The sequence below is a fragment of the Malus sylvestris genome, chromosome 11, assembly GCF_916048215.2.
Source record: "Malus sylvestris chromosome 11, drMalSylv7.2, whole genome shotgun sequence".
NCBI lineage: Eukaryota > Viridiplantae > Streptophyta > Magnoliopsida > Rosales > Rosaceae > Malus > Malus sylvestris.
The window spans coordinates 24880637-24898387 of NC_062270.1; the positions used below are offsets into that span (position 1 = coordinate 24880637).

The 17751-nt window shown below is 37.2% G+C and overlaps 2 protein-coding genes and 1 pseudogene across 2 annotated transcripts; all 3 read left to right on the forward strand.

Annotated features, from left to right (window-relative positions):
- The first annotated feature begins 1799 nt into the window (after positions 1-1799).
- On the forward strand, positions 1800-3775 carry LOC126590321 (uncharacterized). Its single transcript, XM_050255805.1, has 4 exons — positions 1800-2135; positions 2891-3422; positions 3515-3579; positions 3772-3775. The coding sequence occupies exons 2-4, from the start codon at positions 2895-2897 to the stop codon at positions 3773-3775; spliced, it is 597 nt and encodes a 198-aa protein (XP_050111762.1). The 5' UTR covers positions 1800-2135; positions 2891-2894.
- A 2390-nt stretch (positions 3776-6165) lies between these two features.
- On the forward strand, positions 6166-7146 carry LOC126588338 (uncharacterized). The gene is made up of 2 exons (XM_050253416.1): positions 6166-6585; positions 6650-7146. Exons 1-2 carry the CDS (start codon positions 6276-6278, stop codon positions 6913-6915), a joined length of 576 nt encoding a protein of 191 aa, XP_050109373.1. The 5' UTR covers positions 6166-6275; the 3' UTR covers positions 6916-7146.
- A 6534-nt stretch (positions 7147-13680) lies between these two features.
- Positions 13681-15436, forward strand: LOC126588337 (uncharacterized; annotated as a pseudogene).
- The last annotated feature ends 2315 nt before the right edge of the window (positions 15437-17751 follow it).

Genomic DNA, 17751 nt, shown 5'->3' on the forward strand with positions numbered 1-17751 from the left:
CCCATCACCAAGGGTATAAATGGAAAGTAGGGTTAGATTTTTCTTTTATTGAAATTACATAAATATTCTCAATTAACAGATATTAAAAGGTTCGTTGGAAGCCTGAAATGACTCATAAACTAACGGATGATTAACAGGTTCATCCATTGTTAATGGTCCAATCCGTTAAGCATCTATCCAAATGTTAATTTCAACGGATGGATTGGATCGGATTGTTGGGTTGGGTTGGGTTCAAACATGGTCTCAAATGCCGATATTATCGACGATATTTCGCCGATAATATCGGTTTTTCGGGTTAATGATATTTTAATGCTTATCCAATAAGATTTCGTCAAAATATCACGATATTATCGATAATATCGCGATATTTATGAAATTATCTCGATATCTTGGATCTATGCCAATCGGAGAAGAACGCCGGAGATGGATCTGTGTGAACCCGAGCCGATTTCGTCCCAAAAACCTTGCAAAAACACGATTTTGAACTTAAATTTCACATATAAGCTTCAATGTGGAACAGAAATAGGTAAACCGAAGCTTACCTAATCGGATAAATTCAAGAAACTCACCGGAGTTCCTGCATTCGCCGAGTTGCAGAGACGAGAAGGAGAGGGAGAAAGACGAGGTTGCTGATGACGATGGGTGTCTTCCTGAAGCAGGTGCGATGGTGTGCGTGTGTGTATGTGGGTCTCGGACTCGGTGCAGAGAGAAAGGAGAGTTTCGAGAGACGGCGCCGACGAGGCTAAGAGAGAAGAGAGATCGACATATCTCTGTGCGTGTGTGTGGGAGAAGGGAGAGAAGAAAAAAGAAGGATCGAGAGAGAGAGACTGAGGAGTCTCTGTCTGGGTGCGTGTGTTGTGTGCGTGTGTAATCTAGGGAGAAGGGAGAGAAGAGAGAAGAAGGATCGAGAGAGAGAGACTGAGGAGTCTCTGTCTGCGTGCGTGTGTTGTGTGCGTGTGTAATCTAATCAGAACATGTATGCGTGTGTGATGGCGTGTCTCTGTGTGTGTGGTTGGGCCATCTCAAATCAGTTAAATAAATATCCTTTAAATCCATCATGTTTGCCAGCTCACTATATAATCAACTTAAATCAGTTAAATCCATCATGCAATGCATTTCTTTCCAATTTTTTGTGATAAACTAATAGATAATTGATTAAATAAACATCCTGCAAAGTTTCAATAAAAATTTCCAAGTTTTTCTTACAATTTCCATGGTTTCCATATTATTTTTATCGATATCGATAATATCCCGATATTTCCATCGATATTTCCGTATTTTTGGACTTCCGATATTTCCGATATCATCGATATTTAATACTTTGGTTCAAAATGGCAGGTGTACTTGCAACCCTAATAGCGCGTTTACGTAAGGGTAATCGGAATCAAGAAACGGAATTGAATTCCGATTACGGCATACTCCGGTGTTTACCAAATTTGGGGGAATCAAAATGTAGTGGGTCCAACACAAATTTTGGAATCCAATTCCAAAATGTGGCTGATTTGGATTCCTAAGATATAGAAGGTATTGGGATTCCGGGTGGCTTGGGCAATCCACTTGATAATTTTTTTCCCTTTATGCCCTCACTTACTTTCATTATTTTCAAGATTATCCTTTTTTAACCTAGACTTATTTTTCTTTCACCCAGCTCATTTCTATCTTCTCTCAGCCGCCTGTCTTCTCTCAACCGGAGCTCTCATCACACATACGGCTAGGTAAATTCCTTCTTCTGCTTTTTTTATCTCTGTGCTCGATGAATATCAGCATTTGGCTGCTCGTTTCTTGTGCGTTTCTTTCTTCTCCGCGATGGATTTTCTTTCCAGGATTCGTTCAATTTTTTTTCCTGATTTTCTTCTTTTTATTTTATTTTTTGGTGTGCGAAAAACTTGAGAGAGAGAGAGAGAGAGAAAGAGAGAGAGAGAGAGAGAGGATGAAAGAGTGAAAGACTGAGAGAGTGAAAGATTGAGGGTGAAAGAGGAGTTTTTGTTTGTTTTCTTTTGAGCTTATCGTCTGATGAATCAAAGAATCATTTTTTATTTTTTTTTCCAGAAAATGGGAGTGGAGGAGGAGGACTAGAGGAAGCACAACTCAGACTGTGAGTTGGGTTTTGCTCAGATTTCTTGCTTGTGCATTAGGTATGCTTCTTCTAGCTGCTCCATTCTCTCATTCTGTACTTTTGGAATGGTTTTTCAGTGTTTTGTGCTTGAATCACATATTTGCATTGCTTGTTCTGTAGTGGGTTGTATTTTGTTTTCCCATTAAATTTGAAATGGGAGGAATAATTAGCTGGTTTGCTCAATTGTAGAAGACAAAGTTTGCCAAAGTAATGTTCTTGCAGAAATATTTTTTTAAATAGTTTTGAGTTTCTGGCGTTTATGGGAAACTGATGATCTGTTTTTAGGGATTTGGTTAGGTGAATGCGATGATATTTGCAAAGATTGGGAGAAAATGATGGATTCCTTAAATTGGGTTCTTTTAGATTTCGATTTGGGTGTGCTCAAAAGTGTGAAGAAAGTCCTCAATCTTAGTATTAGCAAATAACCTATTAATCCAAGGGAAATAAGATAACCAGTAAGTAAACATGGAGTGGTTTATAAATGTCACAACATATATTTGTTAATGCAGGAGTAAAGGGAAAAAAAAGTTTGTACTTACTCCTCATAGGCAACATGCTACCTGTATGAAAATATTTGAACAAATCTGTTTTGAATTCAGGGCATTGTTCATGCTATCGATTTTCTTCTCTTTTTTTTTTTTCATGCTCTCTGTATGTAAATTTTTGTGACTAATTGTGTTATGTAATGTTAGTTTATTTCAGTTTGCAGATATGTTTATTAACTTATTAATTGAAGTCCTTCATGACATTTTTTTTCTTCATTATTTTGTGTAGACTAATGGCTCGTCTAAGTTTGTCCACAAAGAAGAAAGTACATGATGCGTTGAATGTGTTGATTGTCTATCTTCGAACTATATTTGTTGCATGTGCTACTTCTTGTTTCTATTCTTGGTATCGTTTCCAAAAGCGCCTTAGAAGTCCCTCACCTTGTCAAACAGTTATAAGAGTTTACAAGCAATTAGAATACTTACATGGTTTAATTTATGAGAGTGATGTGACATGTATTGCTGAACTACGAATGGATAGACGATCCTTTCATAGATTATGTCAAGTTCTTGTGACTAGAGGACATCTACGAGCTACTCGAAATGTGTCTATAGAGGAGATGTTTGCATTTTTTCTATACATTCTTGCACACCATCTTAAGAATCGCACAATCAACCACCACTTTAGAAGGTCTGGTCGAACAATTAGGCAGTATTTCCATGAGTGTATTAAAGCAATGATTCGATGCCAAAAGGATTTCTGGCAAACACCTGAGCCTATCCCTGAGAACTCAACTGACACAAAGTGGAAATGGTTTAAGGTATGTAGTATCTACATGCCTACACTACTCAGTAATTACTAGCTTTTTATTTCATAGTTTAGTTTGTTAATTTAGTGTCCTATATACTGTAGAATTGTTTAGGTGCACTAGATGGAACACCTGTTAAGGTGCATGTACCAGAATGTGATAAACCAAAGTACAGAATGATCGGATCATATTTATATATATTTTTACTTCGAATTCACTCGTCTTTTCTTAGTTAGTTCCTTATATTTTTGAGCTATTTACGTTATTTTTGTGTTTATAGGATTTGTTATGCAAAGAAAATAAAAATAGAACAAGTGAAATTTTATGTAATAAATTCGTCAAAACTGCCTGTGTAGATCAGCTGACTTTGGGAGTAAGTTGCGAGCAGTTCCGAATGAATTAGAGAATGAGCCTTATATGCTTGGAAAGCTACAGATGTCTATTTTCTAGAACACTTCGCGGATTGTTAATATTATTTTTCTAGAAGAAGTTATGGGCATTTGAGTAAGGGAAGGTCTAGCTGACGACAACTTGCAGATTGGAATTGAAAAGCAGACAAAGATGACAAAGAAGAGCATAAAGCATAAAATCATGATGAATAATCATGATGAATGATTAAGGCTGCCCTTTGGTTTTGTCTGAAAGGCAACAAATACAGCAAAGCACAGGTTGGCAATGGAAGAAAAGTCAAATAAAGAAATAAATAAAAACAGCAAGTAGATGGGGGCATGGGGGGTGGAAGGACACAGAGGCGCAGAAAAAGGGGAGATAGGGCGAGATAAGATAGAGATGCAGAGAGAAGTGCGGGGAGAAAGGCAGAAAATTTAGTGAGAGAGACTGACGAGGGGCGAGGAGAGAAGCAGCTGAGCTGCCTTGCGGAGAGAGAAGCAGGATGCAGAGAAAACTGTGCGGAAAACAGAAGCACATGGTACCGACAGAAGCAGAGGGAGAGGAGAGCAGGCCGTGGGTAGCTGGGGAGAAACAAAAGCTTGCTTTGCTGCCTTGTGCAGCGAGAGATCAGAAAGCTGCAGCTTGGCAGCGTGCGGGGTAAAGAAAATGAAGCAGCAAAGTTGCCTTACATGAGCGCCAGCACAGAAGCAACACAGCTGCCTTCTCTCTCGGTTAAATCTTTCCAAACTTATATTTCATTTCTGTTTTAATAATGTGTAACTAAATTTATTTTGGCTAGAGGTTAATTCAAAGCCATGAATATATTTGTAATATGAATTGATTACCTTCAGTTGTGATTTCTGAGTTGTGATTTAATTTGCTTAACTGCTTGATTGATAGCTTATTTTTGTATGTTGATTAAGAATGCATACTTAATTTACATGCATGAATTTGACGCTAGAATATAAGGGAGTTTCACCTAATCGTTATGAACTTATATTCACAAGTAGTGAAGGTTGCTAGTCACAATCACGTTAAGTAAATTCTTGACATAAGTTTCATGCAAATCATAGTAACGAGTGCCTCGTCAATGCTTATGTTTTTCATAGAACTTAATGATTCTTGCTTGTATCTCTATTATGCAATTCATGTAGGGAACTTGTAGGGAATGTTTTGGGTTGTCGTATGCAATCATCCAACCCAATAACTTGTGGAAAAACTGAGGGTTAATTAGTGCAATTCACGGTTAATTTGGGGCGTTGAGATTTACAATTTATTGAAAGAACAACTGAAAATCAATTTAGGTTGCATATGTGTCATGTGTGGAGAAGAACCCTCTAGCTAGTCCGTCACCTATCCTTTCACCTTAATTTCATGCTTTTGTCAATTCTATAATTTATTTAAGTTTAATTTACTTCTCGTCAAAACCAAACCCCCCCATTATTAAATTATATTATTTAGTTAGTTTTCATTGTTGTTAGTCTTTTAATTCAATTTCCGTCCATTTCAGTTCCTAGTGTCTAATTTGATTGTTTTCATTATTTTGAGTCATTCTAAGTGTGTTTCGAGTTATTAGAGTTTTTAGCCTAGTTTTGTGTCCTTGAGTCTTGTTTAATATTTTTAAATTAATTTAGAATAGATTAGCAATCCCTCCTAATCCCCGGCCTAGAACGATACCCTACTTACATCTATACTACAATTGTCAAAAAGAGGGTTAATTTGTGTGTTAACTTATTTTACGCATCAAATTTTGGCGCCGTTGCCGGGGATTAGCAACTTTGCTAATCCCTTTATTTTTGTTTTTGTTTATGTTTATATTGGTGTTTGTGTATTTTACTTTTGATATTTGATTTATTTTTCTTTCTTTGATTTTAGGTACAAATGGAGCAAGACATGGCACTTGCGACCGTTCAAGCTCAATTGGCACAGCTCACTACTCAATTGACTCATAATGCCGAACGGACCACAATGCCAAGTGTCCCTACACTTGATGTGCCCTATGGGCAAGGATATCAAAGTCCTCAATTTTCTGCAAATGAAGATGTTTGGGGATATCAAGGCCATAACCAATCAAGGGGCAACATGTTTTCCAACGCTTGCAATTCAGATTGGAGAGGTAATTCAGATTATATGTGGGATGAACCTCAACAATTTCAACAAGGTGGATATTGGCAGCAAGACGAGTTCTATTCAAGACCTATGCAGCCACCACATCATCCCCCACAACAATTCCAATCAAATCAAAGTATGCCCGTGAATTATAATGAAATTCTTGAATGACTAATTTCTTTGACGCAGGGTTCACAAAAAGAAGAACAATTGCCGCCATCAGAAGAGTTCTATCAGTGGCCATATGAATCGTCACAGCCACCACAACAATCAACCCAATTCAATTCAGGTACGTCCTTGGATAATGATACACTTAATAAGTTACTCACCTCTTTGAATCAGGGAGTAGAAAATCAAAACCAGGAGATGCAAGACCGAGTCAAAAGAGTGGACGAATTGGATATGCAAGTTGGGCAGATTGTGGAATTCATGGCACAGATTCGAGATCAAAGTGAACTTTCCAACTCAAACATTGCAAATTCAAAGGCAGAAAGTGAAATCGATGAAGCCATCACTTTGGAAGGTGACATGAAGGATGAAGCTGTCCCAGAACCATCCAAACACAGCCCGAACATGGATGAATTGCTGCTGCAAGCAGAAGAGGAGGAGGACGACCTGGGCAGTTTAGAAGAATTCTTGCTGCAAGCTCCTCAAATCCCTATGTCATCCAACTCAGGTGAGGAAGTTCTAAATTCACCTCATTCTAACATTATTCCACCGAATGTCCTTTGTCCTTGTAGGTTTTTTATTCCAAATATCAAAGAGAGTGAAAAAGACATTGTGGAAGCTCTTCCAAAGGTGCAAAGTGATATCCCAATTCTTGGTGCACCAAAACAAGTTCCCGATGGTATTGAAACGTTCAAAGAACCTTGCACACCAAGAAAAGGGATTCAAGAAAATGAAGTGGTTGAAGCATATCAAGAATACATCCAAGAGGCTGTGCATGAGACAATCAAGCCCAAAGCAGTTGAGTTTGATGACACGGGACAAGCCACAACCATCATAGTAAACCTGGCCAAGTTCAAAGTCCCGGAAATGTTCAAAGATGTGGTGTTTGTCATTGAGTTTGTGTCGGAAAAAGAAAGTAAGCCATCTTCTCCAATTTTAATTTTAATTTATACTAACATGTTTCTAATTTTGATGATTCAGGCACCCACTCTTGAATTTAAACCATTGCCGAATCATTTCAAGTATCACCTCCCATTAAAAGATAAATTCCATGCTTTGGAGCCGAGGGGAGTTTAAAGGAAAGATTCGTCTGACTGCGGACGTTAAAGCAAGCGCTTCTTGGGAGGCAACCCAAGCATTCAACTTACACCCTTATCTTTACTGCTTTCATTTTGTTTTGTTTAGTTAGTTGTGTTATTTGGTTGATTTCTGTGAGTTTGTGTTATTTAGTTTAAGTGTGGGGGAAGGTTAAACAAAGTCTTTTTACATTAATTTACATATTTAAAAAAAAAAAAAAAAAACATAAAAGTAAAAATATTTTACAATGATGTGTAAACTAATAGCATTCATTGGTCAGGTGGTGCTTCAGTAGTCGGCGGAGCTTCAGCAGTCGGCGGGGCCACGGAAGGAGGAGGTATCGGAGGTTGATCAGTTGGAGCTTCACTACGCGGTGCCGCCCCAGAAGACGAAGGCAGATGCGGTTGGAACAAACCCACAAACCTCCGGTGATCAAGTAAAATCTGACCATCATTTTCCTGCAGCTGGTCAATTTTCCTCTTCATGTTTGTGGCATAATTGTGTGCAAGCTTGTGCAATTGTTTATTTTCATGCTTGAGTCCTCTAATCTCCTCTTTGAGACTCTGTATTTCAGCCACCAACGATTCAACGTGACGGGTTCGAGCAAATAGGCATTGGGCCATGTTGGACACAGAACCCGCACACTGCACGCTAAGAGCCAGAGACTCCTTAACCGCCAATTCATCAGACCGTCTAGCGAGCAGTCTGTTATCTCTGGGGGTGACAAGGTTCCGGGCCACCACCGCAGCGGTCATGTCATTTTTCATCACCGAATCCCCAACGGTGAGGGGACCGGTAGGGGATATGAAAGATGGGCGCCATATGTTGTCTGGTGAAGGCGGAGCTGCCTCTTCACCAATGTTCAAGTCAAAACGACGATCGGAAGGGCCAGACATTTTTCAGAATGGTAAAGAAAAAAGAGATCGGACAGATTAAGATTTTGGAAGTGCAAGAAGTGAGTGTTTACAGGAGGGAGCTCAAGTGTGTTGTGGAACAAAATTAACGCCTCTATAAAAAGAAGAAATCAAAGAGGCGCTCCTCAGAAATCGAAGAAGCGTCCTCTCGCAAATCGAAGAGTCGGGGCTCCTTTCTCAAAAGTCGGATTCTTTTCTCAAAAGAGGTGTTTCATTTCTTAAAAGTTGGGCTTACTCATAAACCACGAGCCGAACCCCGGATTTCAAAAGATCAATTTGTCCAGACGTGTCGTCACTCGTCACATGCAACTGGCAGCTTTGCGGAAATTACGGGCAGCTTTGTCAGAAAGCGCGTAATTTGTACTATTCATCCATCCACCGGCTGCCGACAATGAGTGAGGGAATAGTTCCGGTTGTGAAGAAAAATCCTATAAGTATCTACCTTCGCCTTCCACAGCAAAGGCACACCCTCTCTGCACTTCTTCATCTCCGAGAATGTATTTCCAACACACCCTCTCGAGTCACTCAGTGTTCCTTATTCCTTGGGGTACCTCTACAAACAACCTATCCAAAGCAAAAGTATTTCATATCATGAAGGTTGAAAGCAAGAGTATCTCATATCATGCATTCTCCATGTCATTTTCCTTGTCTTTGTTCTAACCTGCAGGACATGGAGAAATTGCTCTCGAGTACTCGTCTTCCACTGCTGATGTACTTCCAAAGAAGCTGCCACATCTACCTGAAGAACAGATAAGGCAAGCGAAAATGATACCAGCAGCATGTGGAGACAACGTGCAGAAGAAACAAGCAGAGAAGAATGCAGCTTGCACAATCAACCCAGCATAAGGAGTCTGAGTTGAAGAACTAGAGAAGCTGCCACATCTGCTTGGAGAACAAATAAGGAACTGCAACATCACCAAAGAGCAAAGCTTCGCCGTACAATATCATCAAATCATCACTTGCAAGTAAAAAGCTAAGTGTCACCCAGTTCAAGAGGAAAGCTGTGGAAAGTCAACAAGCACGACCAATGATCACTTATTAGTTCTATTCATTGTCTTTTATCGTGATTTTCAATTTTTCGTTTGCAATTTTTTTACATTTTCTTGCGTTACTTAACTGAATTATTTCTTTTCTTTGCAGGAATTTTTGGTTATTTCCACCCTTGAAGTTGATTGCAGAATTTTAGCTTGGGGGGGTCATCGCTTGGTTTTACTACAAACTAGGGAAGTTTTCAGTCCAATTGCTTTATTTTGTTTCTTATTATTTATTTATTTTATTTTTATTTGCATTATAGTGTTTTCTGACATTGGGGACAATGTCCAGTTTAAGTTTGGGGGTAAAGAGTATAAAAAATGACCAAATTGAAATTTTTTTGTACCTTCAACTACGAACGAGTTTCATTTGTTTCCATGTTGTTGCTTTTTGTTTTCTCTATTAGTTTTGTTTTCTTTAAAAAAAATTAAAAAACAAATTTTAAAAAAAAAATTGGGAAAATTTAAAAATCCAAAAATATTGTCTTGTTTTCCTTATTAGATTTTTGTTAGTTTCCCGACCCAATGATATAATTGGATCAAATTTGAACCATGATCATCAAGAACTTAGTTAGCATGTGTTTTGTGAAATTCCTAATTCTCTTGTTAGTTTTGTACATGTTTGATCATCTTTGAAAAACCAAATGCACATAGCCTTGTTGATGTGAAACTAAAGCATGACTTAAAGCTTCATATGTGAATTTAGTGACCATATACATCCTATGTGAGTTTTTGAGCCTATTGAAAGTGTGTGCATTTTTCATACACTCCTATTTTTTTTCATATGTGATGAACTTATGTGAGATACATCTCTAGAACTTGCGTAACGATCTTTCGAAATGTTTGTCATTGATTGCATGAATTTGGAAATGATAGAGGCATTAGGTTTACCACTATGGCCCAAATAACCATGTTTCCCAAAGAAAAATGATATCATTAGATTGCCAATTTGAGCCGTGTATGTTGAGCCTTTTATTTCTTATCACCAGATATGTCTACCCTTATACCTGAAACTTTTTTCCTTACCCTTTCCAAGCGAGCAATGCGAGATTGTCTTTTGAGAAACGTTTGTGAAGTACTTTGAAGGTGTTTGGCAAAAGAATAAGTGTGGGGGTATTTCATGTTTGTATTTAAAAAAAAAAGAGAAAAGAGAAGAAAAGAAAAAGAAAAAGAAAGATTGTATACAAATGAAATAAAAAGTTTTTAAAGTTTCAGTTTAAGGGTGTGGTTGGAGGTGCTAGAAGAATTGCTGGAGAGCTTGAGTTCTTATAAATCTAAAGAAAAGAATTGCTTGCAATGTAGCTTGGAACTTGTGTTTTCCTATTCTATCGTTTCAATAACCCTATCCCTAAACCTCATTACATCCAATAAAAGTCCTCTTGATTTAAGTTTTGCAATTATGACTGTGGAGAAGTGATCTTTATGCAAGCTTATGGTAGAAATTTCACATTTGATTCTTTGAGCGAAACACATTAAAACTAAACACATGTGTGATTGAGTGTATATCCCGTGAGAAGGTCGCTAGTTTGCATATGATGATTTTAAAAATAAAAAACTTGAAATTGCATTAGCACGGCTATCTCACACACTACACTTCAAGGATGATTTAAAGATTACTGCTAATATTTGAATAAGAAAGATGAACTTGGATTAGCTTGTTTGGTGCCAGCTATGGTTCTTGTTGATTTGTGTTCTCGAATGAAATTCTAAGAGGGTCACATAGGGGGAAGCTAATGTTTTTCTTGTTACTTCTTGTTCTTGTTTTCTTTGTTTTGCTCGAGGACTAGCAAAAGTTAAGTCTGGGGGTATTTGATCGGATCATATTTATATATATTTTTACTTCGAATTCACTCGTCTTTTCTTAGTTAGTTCCTTATATTTTTGAGCTATTTACGTTATTTTTGTGTTTATAGGATTTGTTATGCAAAGAAAATAAAAATAGAACAAGTGAAATTTTATGTAATAAATTCGTCAAAACTGCCTGTGTAGATCAGCTGACTTTGGGAGTAAGTTGCGAGCAGTTCAGAATGAATTAGAGAATGAGCCTTATATGCTTGGAAAGCTACAGATGTCTATTTTCTAGAACACTTCGCGGATTGTTAATATTATTTTTCTAGAAGAAGTTATGGGCATTTGAGTAAGGGAAGGTCTAGCTGACGACAACTTGCAGATTGGAATTGAAAAGCAGACAAAGATGACAAAGAAGAGCATAAAGCATAAAATCATGATGAATAATCATGATGAATGATTAAGGCTGCCCTTTGGTTTTGTCTGAAAGGCAACAAATACAGCAAAGCACAGGTTGGCAATGGAAGAAAAGTCAAATAAAGAAATAAATAAAAACAGCAAGTAGATGGGGGCATGGGGGGTGGAAGGACACAGAGGCGCAGAAAAAGGGAGATAGGGCGAAATAAGATAGAGATGCAGAGAGAAGTGCGGGGAGAAAGGCAGAAAATTTAGTGAGAGAGACTGACGAGGGGCGAGGAGAGAAGCAGCTGAGCTGCCTTGCGGAGAGAGAAGCAGGATGCAGAGAAAACTGTGCGGAAAACAGAAGCACATGGTACCGACAGAAGCAGAGGGAGAGGAGAGCAGGCCGTGGGTAGCTGGGGAGAAACAAAAGCTTGCTTTGCTGCCTTGTGCAGCGAGAGATCAGAAAGCTGCAGCTTGGCAGCGTGCGGGGTAAAGAAAATGAAGCAGCAAAGTTGCCTTACATGAGCGCCAGCACAGAAGCAACACAGCTGCCTTCTCTCTCGGTTAAATCTTTCCAAACTTATATTTCATTTCTGTTTTAATAATGTGTAACTAAATTTATTTTGGCTAGAGGTTAATTCAAAGCCATGAATATATTTGTAATATGAATTGATTACCTTCAGTTGTGATTTCTGAGTTGTGATTTAATTTGCTTAACTGCTTGATTGATAGCTTATTTTTGTATGTTGATTAAGAATGCATACTTAATTTACATGCATGAATTTGACGCTAGAATATAAGGGAGTTTCACCTAATCGTTATGAACTTATATTCACAAGTAGTGAAGGTTGCTAGTCACAATCACGTTAAGTAAATTCTTGACATAAGTTTCATGCAAATCATAGTAACGAGTGCCTCGTCAATGCTTATATTTTTCATAGAACTTAATGATTCTTGCTTGTATCTCTATTATGCAATTCATGTAGGGAACTTGTAGGGAATGTTTTGGGTTGTCGTATGCAATCATCCAACCCAATAACTTGTGGAAAAACTGAGGGTTAATTAGTGCAATTCATGGTTTATTTGGGGCGTTGAGATTTACAATTTATTGAAAGAACAACTGAAAATCAATTTAGGTTGCATATGTGTCATGTGTGGAGAAGAACCCTCTAGCTAGTCCGTCACCTATCCTTTCACCTTAATTTCATGCTTTTGTCAATTCTATAATTTATTTAAGTTTAATTTACTTCTCGTCAAAACCAAACCCCCCCATTATTAAATTATATTATTTAGTTAGTTTTCATTGTTGTTAGTCTTTTAATTCAATTTCCGTCCATTTCAGTTCCTAGTGTCTAATTTGATTGTTTTCATTATTTTGAGTCATTCTAAGTGTGTTTCGAGTTATTAGAGTTTTTAGCCTAGTTTTGTGTCCTTGAGTCTTGTTTAATATTTTTAAATTAATTTAGAATAAATTAGCAATCCCTCATAATCCCCGGCCTAGAACGATACCCTACTTACATCTATACTACAATTGTCAAAAAGAGGGTTAATTTGTGTGTTAACTTATTTTACGCATCACAGAACAAGGAAAAATGAAATAGCAACGAATGTTTTAGGAGTCTGCACTCCGGACATGCAGTTTATATATGTTTTACCTGGATGGGAAGGGTCCGCACATGATGGTCGAGTTCTTAGAGATGCTGTGACTAGGAGAAATGGATTGAAAGTCCCTAATGGTAACACTCACAACTTTTTTTAGTAATTAAAATTCTTAGCTTTTGAATTGCAAGTGATATAAAGTTGTAAGTTTGACAATTTAATTCTTTGTACAATAAGTTGTTACTATTTGGTTGATGGTGGCTACACAAACGAAAAAGGTTTTCTTGCACCTTATAGGCGAACTCGTTATCATTTGAATGAGTGGAGAGATGGTTATCGTCCTACAACACCGGCTGAGTTTTTTAATATGAAACACTCAAGTGCTCGGAATGTCATTGAAAGGTGTTTTGGGCTATTGAAAATGCGTTGGGGAATCCTTAGGAGCCCATCCTATTACGACATTAAGACACATCGTCGCATAATTTCAGTGTGTTGTATGCTCCATAATTTTATAAGGAGGGAGATGGTTGTAGATCCTATAGAAGCCGATGCGGATGGCCAATTTCAAGATGGGAATTCAGATGCAAATAACTATATTACCACTGTTGAGTCATCAGATGAGTGGACTACATGGAGGGATAACCTTGCCCAAGAAATGTGGAACAATAGGGCGGTTCATTGAGTCGGTGTTTGATGTGTTTGTAATCATAATCATTTGGAATGCTTATGTCTAATACTGTTTGTGTAATAACCTTTGGAATGTTGTATTTGTTTCTAAGTTAAGAAAGACATCCTATTTGTAATTGAAATCATTTGAAATGCTTATGATTTCTAATATTGTTATGTAGAATGGCTTCTGTTTCATCTGTGAAACGACGAAGGGGACAACAAAAACACTATTGGACAACTACTGAGGATACAATATTGGTTGAATCATTGCTTGAGTTGCATGGTGACCCGACTTGGCGAGCTAACACTGGTTTTAAGAATGGTTATTTGGGGAAGATATAAGTTATGATGGAAGCCAAACTCCTAAGATGCGGATTAAAGGCGTCTCCCCACATTGAATCACGCATCAAGACTTTGAAGGCAAAATATTTTGCCTTAACTGAATTGCTAGCTCTCAGTGGGTTTGAGTGGAATGAAGAGAAAATGATGTTGGCTTGTGAGAAAAGTGCGTATGACGAGGCTACGAAGGTTTGCATAAATCTGATTGTATTTTGTGTTTTATCTGATTGTGTTTTGTTTTTAGAATCTCAGTTCCTTGATTAATTACACTGAGTTCAAAATCTCAGAGTTAATATCATCATCTTCTTAATTACGAATCATGATAATGCACTAACAACATACATAGAAAAAGAAAAACCTCCATGGGAGGTAATTCCAAGTTCTTTACTGACACCATCACCATACACTCAGAAACCACTTAAAGCTAGATATTAGAAGGATTACAGTGCACATAAACAAAAATTGAGACTTGTATGAAAGACATAGCTTTTTAAATACCAGCTCTTTCATACTGTAAAGAAAAAAAAGTTATGACAAACTTATAGATGATCTGTTGATCTGCCAGCTTGTGTGGCAACATAAAAGAGTATATATATATATATATATATATGTATATCTTTTCGGAAAGGTTCACCCATCATCCCTCTGAAAAAAGGAAAAACTTAACATTGTTTTTTTGTTTTCCATAGCTAGCACACGTCAAAACATCCTGCCCTGTCCATTATTAATTGTTCTGCCTCTTGTCCTTTCTTCAAAGATCGATTTTTCACTTCTTCCTCTTTACGCTGCCCTCTTCATCCTGTAATAGACCAAGAATTAATATATTGTATTACACGCCTTGTGTTTTGTGTTTTTTTTTTGTAGGGTAAAAAGGATGCAAGTGGATTGTACGATAAGCCTTTTCCGCACTACCACAGTTTGGGAGAGATTTATGCAAAATCGTGCTGTGGGTGCAAATGCTGGTAACGCTGATGACGATGAAGAATAAGTTAGACTTGAAGATGTCAATGTCAATCAACATGAAGGTGAGGATGAAAGTGGAAATGACTTTGATACTTCTTTCTCAGTACCAAATACCCAACAACAAAGGAATGCAGAAAGTAACACATCAAACATTAGTCGCAAAAGGGCAAGAGTAGCGGATGAAATGGCCAAGCAATTCTCTATTATGGCTAAAGCTATAGCCGATGTGGGACCTAAGCTTGATGGTCTAGTTCATGCACTGTCAACCGATATAAATCTGACCGAAATGCAACAAAAACTTGACAGTGAGTTGACCAAAATGGAGTTTTTGTCTCCCATGGATTTATTTAAAGTCACTAACTTCTTGGCCAAAGAACATGACCTTTTGAGGGTGTTTTTCAACATGTCTGATGAAAGGAAGAGTGCATATGTGACTACTTTGTTGCAGACTTGGATGCATAACGACATCTAAGTGATGGTCCAAATAATGTGAATGCTAGTTTTTTGCTATGACGTGCTTACTGCCATGATGACATATCAGGGAAAATTGTGAATGTTTTGTAAATCTAATGACTTATTAGATGACACCATAATGGTGAAGAACTACTTTTTGTTGATATTATGATGTTTAGGCAAGTTAAGAATATTTTGTTGACAATCTGATGTGTAGGCAGGTTATGAATATTTGATAATATGATGCATACACAGCGTATGACAAGTTTGCTTAGGTTGGTTATGGTGGTTAGATAGATGTACTTTAATGTAAAATATTAACTTTAATGAAGTTATTTCCTACTCTTTGTTTGTTACTAATATTTTTTTCTTCATTTATTTACTATTATACAAAATCCACCTCTTGAAGATCACTTTAGTTCAAGGGGAATCAAGTTTTTTTATTTGAAATGGTAAAACAAAATTTCTTCTACTCCTTGACATTATGTAGCAAAATATATTCTTGAAGAGTTAAGACTGAAAATGCTCCTAACAATTTCTTTCCATGTCCTTCTTGCTCATTAAGCATAATTCTATGCTCATTCACATTATGCACAACCAGTGGTGGAGCCAAGAATCTTACCACAAGGGGTCGTAGTGTAAAAGTCCAGAAAAAAAATTTAGGATGGAAATGTTAAAGTTAATGCTTTACTTAAACTGATTCTGTGTAAAAGGGCTGACTGTTGCCTTTATCAGTCGACCCATTCTATTTATCAGTCGACCAATTCTATTTATCAGTCGACCCATTTTATTTTTCAGTCGACCCAATTACTTCAGTCGGCTTATGTATTGAACTGATTCTGTGTAAAAGGGCTGACTGTTGCCTTTATCAGTCGACCCATTCTATTTATCAGTCGACCCATTTTATTTATCAGTCGACCCAATTACTTCAACCAATCAAACTCATCAAACCATCAAACCATTGGGGAATGAAGCGTCGATTAATTCCCGACATATTAGTTATTGGGAAATTATGACCTCTAGGTTGACAAGGTCCTTTTTGTAGATATGATCTTCGGACCTCATCTCTCATATTAGCATCATAATCTATTATTCGAGTTCTCAATCCAGGATCCGCTTCAAGATTACCCAAAACATCATCTAACTGACTTTGCCTTGAACTTGGAGTTCTTGAACTACCAACAGTATTTGAACTATCAACATTATTCGAACTACCCGAACCCGATGATGACTTTCTCTTAAAAAACCGTTCCATAATAATTCTACATATACAAAATAATGAAAATAAATACTCACAATATAAACAAACCATCAATATAATCAAAATAAATATGAATTGAATTTCAATTAAATTAAATATATTCTACATATACAAAATATTCAAAATAAATACTCACAATATAAACAAACCATCAACATAATCAAAATAAGTATGAATTGGATTTCAATTAAATTAAATATCTCATCTTGCATTCTACATATACAAAATAATGAAAATAAAAACTTACTTGAATTGTGAAATTTCACAATAACAATGAGCAAATACAAAGAGCAAAGCTGGTAGAGCAAGGGAGGAGATGGAGTTGGAGGCACCTTAATGGCGGCATCAAGGGAGGAGATGGAGTTAAGGGTTTGGGGGGGGGGGGGGATTGAGTTTGGAACTTAGGGTTGGAGGAGGAGAAACAAAAGAAATTTGGGGGTTTTGGAATGAAAGGCTTCGAATCTGTGTGAAATAAGGCTGAAAAGGACACGGTCGGTATTTTTTTTTGTTCAGACCTGCCCAGGACACGTTGGGCATTTTTTTTTTGTTCAGATCATTTAAAAAAAATCCTGGGCCAAAACGACGTCGTTTGGCCCAGGTTTAAAAAAAAAAAAACAGGCGCGCGCCTGCGCCTTCGTCTTCGTCTTCCCAGCCCAGCCGAGAGTTCTTTTGGACCTTTCGTCGAACACTTGGTGTGCAGCCAAGGGGTCGCACCAGCAGCTCTAAGGGGTCTCTAAAATTGTTTCCATGGCTTCCAAGGGGTCGTGCGACCCCATTGACCCCACTGTGGATCCGCTACTGTGCACAACTATACATATGCCTAAGAGAAAAAACTACAATTTGAGCGAGAAAATTTAGATATTAAAGTCAATACTTAAATTTATAAAAAAAAATAAACAAAATCATTTTAGTATGTCTAAGAAATACAATTACAATTTAATTTTTTCTTATTATTATATACTATATCAAATTTTATTAAAAAAATATATATAATATTTGATTTGAGACGAGCGCATTTTAGTAATCATACTGGTTTATATTCCGATTCTTCAAATTAGTAAACAGATTTATAGAATTGTATTCCGATTTCAGACAGTTTTAGTAAACAACTTCAACAGGAATCTGATTCTGATTCCACCTCATTTCAATTCCTCCTCAATCCAATTCCTTCTCAATTC